This window comes from Mesitornis unicolor, unplaced genomic scaffold (genome assembly GCF_000695765.1).
Source record: "Mesitornis unicolor isolate BGI_N332 unplaced genomic scaffold, ASM69576v1 scaffold7451, whole genome shotgun sequence".
NCBI lineage: Eukaryota > Metazoa > Chordata > Aves > Mesitornithiformes > Mesitornithidae > Mesitornis > Mesitornis unicolor.
The window spans coordinates 64,851-68,199 of NW_010161614.1; the positions used below are offsets into that span (position 1 = coordinate 64,851).

Genomic DNA, 3,349 nt, shown 5'->3' on the forward strand with positions numbered 1-3,349 from the left:
AAGGAATTTTTGTAGGCCATACTTCTAAAGATAAATCAATGGCAAACCAGAAAACCAAAACATTCTGCTTAAAAATGTGAAAACGCTGTGGCAAATAAAGCAAGCACTGGAAAAAACTATTAATGACAAACTTCTTTACTAAAAAGGCAGCTCAAATGTCTTAACGTATTCCATCCTATTTCTTGAATGTTTCTCCACTGTTATTAGGAAGTATCATGCATACTGTACCACATGTAACAAACTGTCAAAGGCAATTCTTAGATCTGGTTTGTACAATCACTTCAATAAAATATTATCTGTACTGAGTTGCAATGGGAGACATTTACAAGTTCATTATCCGTTGGGTATTTTCTCACAGAAATGGGAGCCAGCTCTTCTGATTTTTGTTCTGTTGCTTCTTGACAAGTTCCTTGTATGCCTCTGATCTTAGAAACCTGGGAAAGGAGTCCTTTGCCATGAGACTATAGATTGACTTCTGAGCATCATCAAAGCAGCTGAGGGTGGGCTCGGAGATATTCTGAGAGATGTGATTTTTGGTATGGAAGTCAATATTAATCTGCGGGAAGAAAGGAGGCATAAAACCAATGTCAGTTTGTTTGGAAAGCTGAGGTCTATTCGTGTATAGGACACAATCTGTATTTGCATTTCCTTTTAAATACCCTGCCTGATGCAAATAAGCAGGAAGGTCAGTCTTTCATTTTCTAGTGCACTGAATTATTTTATCTTTTTTTTTTCTCCTAAAAAGATGGCATTACTGAAAATAGAAGGGAAAAACTTGCTTCTGATTATGGCATCTTTTTGCCAAACTGAATCCTATGAAGTACTGATTACCAAAGAATAAATTATAGAGATGAAGGTACTTAATATTGTTTTAGGTTTCGGCCTTATGCATTTTGTAAGGTTTTTTGTTTTTAATCATAACAAAATTAATTTCCATCATATATAAGACATGGGGACATTCAAAACACGCTCACTATCAAAGGTAAAAACATCAGTGTAAAAGTTTGTTAGGGAGCAGAATGTGAACAATAATTAATTAGCAATTTGTTCCTTCACAGTGTTTTTTAAATAATGATAAATTTGAAAGCTGTGATGGAAATTTCTGTCAGTTGGCATTTTAATTTTCATCATGTCAAAAATACTTGTACAAAAGAACAAATACAATCATTAACATTCCAATATACTGGTTTTGTCTAAAATATAGAGGAAATGGGGCTTACTACATTTTAAAAACAGTTAGAGAAAACAAATGGTATTGAACATGTATAATATTAGGTAGAAATTTCAGAAGGCAAGATAAACCCATGCCTTGCATGAAAAATCTGTTTAAATTATAAACCATAAAAGGTTTGTGTTTGCTTCACAGAGTTCCACGCAGTTTTTTCTACCTGGTTAAAAACTGACATGAAAGTGGAAGTATAGCCATGTTGGTTTTTATTTTCTGTCATTCCTGGAAGTTTGGATCTGAACTTTCCACTTGATTCCAATCCTTAGTACTCAAACTACATGCAAAAACTATTTACCTCCTTTGGAGCATCAGCTTGTATAAAGTCTGAATAAATCTTCTGGGCTTTTGAGGTGATTTTAGTGGAGGACTTGGTTTTCTTGAAGTCCTCGCAAGCCAGCCAGAACTCCACATTCTCCTCACTGAACTCTGACTTCAAAAATGCCCTAAAAGCTGCCAAGCCATCTGGGGAAAAATGCATGAGAAGATGGGTAGAGGAAAACTGAAAGACCAATGTAGATTGTATATATGTATATGTGTGTGTGTGTATATATATAAATATATATATATGTGTGTGTGTGTATATATATATATATATATATGCACGCAGTATATCTAGTGTAATGCGTATGTCTGATACTGTTTTGCCTGTCATCCAGCAGTCAGTATTAAGAGGCTGCTGTGGGAGAAATAAATAGGAGGTGAAACTACAGTGATGATCCGGTGGCTAAGAGAAATCTTCCAGATTTACTGAGAGTTACTGCTTGAGGAGTGCTCCCAATACCTGCCTGCCATGGCTTGGTCTCTCTAGCACTGATGCCCTTGCCAAAAGGGGATCCTGGAGATTTTGGTCTGCAAGAGGATTTGTAGTGACTAGGAAACTAGGTCTTTGAGGCTGACCCCTGATCTAAGAAGCAAGCAGAAAGTTAAGTCATATTGTGGTAGTGTGCTCCTCTCAGAGCTGAGGTTAGCCTGCCTAAGTAGCGCTTCCATCCCCTTTCAAGTAATGATTAAGAGATGGACTAGTTGTCACTTCTTTGTTCAGCTTTTTTTTTTCATTTTTAAGACAAAAAATGAAACAAGGAAAGGTTTGTTTGGAAGAAATTGTTTAAAAAATAATCCAAAGCACAAGCTCTTAGAAAAGAAAGCTGATAGCACCCAAATTTACTTGTGTTAGTCAAGTTAATACCATTCAGAAAAAGTGTGAAGGTACCCCAGGGTCCAGGCCACAAAGTTACTCAGGAAAATTAAGCAGGGGCAAGGAAAGTTTTAATTAAATGTTTTTTGGGGTTTCAGGTCAGTAGGAACGGGATCTCTTGCAGAAGTGACTAAGTGCACAAAACATATACTTCTTTGTAACAGGAATATGTAAGAAAAGGTTTGTGGGCTTTTTTATGGAAAAAAAAAAGAAGAAGAAGAAAAACAGAACCATTGCATGGAGAGTTTAGCAACCATTATCTTCATAAAACAAAACCCCTTCAGAGCACTTTTGCCCTTTTAAATGTCCCTTACACAGGAGCTATACTGTGTTTGCAGCTTGGAGAAACATTCCCCCCGCTGCCTTTCAGCACATCAGCTCACACGCCCCCAGCAGAAGTGCTGGGGTGGTTTGAAGCACGTTGGGATTTGAACTGGAGAGCATTGTGAAAACCTGACAGTGTTTGTGAACTGGGGTGACACATGTATTTAATTTTTTATTTTACTTGCTTCTTACCTTTATTTGCAAGTAGCGTATCCACAGACTCAAACCAGGCCATTGTTTCCCCAGTGTTTGACCTGTGGAAACAACATCTATCCTTGAAAATAGCATTGTGATCTTTTGCCTGTGCAGTCTGTGGTAGTTAGTCTATTATTTGGCTATCTCCTTGATAGACCAGGAGGAATAACTTGTGTTACTCTATGCGCTGAATAACAGAACATCAACAAAAAGTGTGACACAAGAGTGGTAGAATAAATGGACATTATTTCAGTTTCTCAGTGGTGTAAAAAAATTTAGTAAAGTCACAGTTTTGGCACTTCCTTTGTAACTTGCTGTACTCTTCTGTTAGAAATGAGACATGGAACTAAATGGACCCTTGCTCTTACAAAGCCTGGGAGCTCTGAAGATGTTCAAGCTGGTTCAGC

The 3,349-nt window shown here is 37.2% G+C and overlaps 1 protein-coding gene across 1 annotated transcript in view; it reads right to left on the reverse strand.

The window, feature by feature from the left end:
- Nucleotides 1-352: 352 nt before the first annotated feature.
- The window catches only part of RGS21 (regulator of G-protein signaling 21), a 5,700-nt gene continuing 2,703 nt past the window's right edge, over nt 353-3,349 (reverse strand). Inside the window, exons 2-4 of the mRNA XM_010193378.1 lie at nt 2,940-3,016; nt 1,524-1,690; nt 353-556 (exon numbers count right to left, since the gene is read on the reverse strand). Of these exons, the coding sequence (XP_010191680.1) occupies nt 353-556; nt 1,524-1,690; nt 2,940-3,016 (448 nt within the window). The remainder of the gene's footprint in view (nt 557-1,523; nt 1,691-2,939; nt 3,017-3,349) is intronic.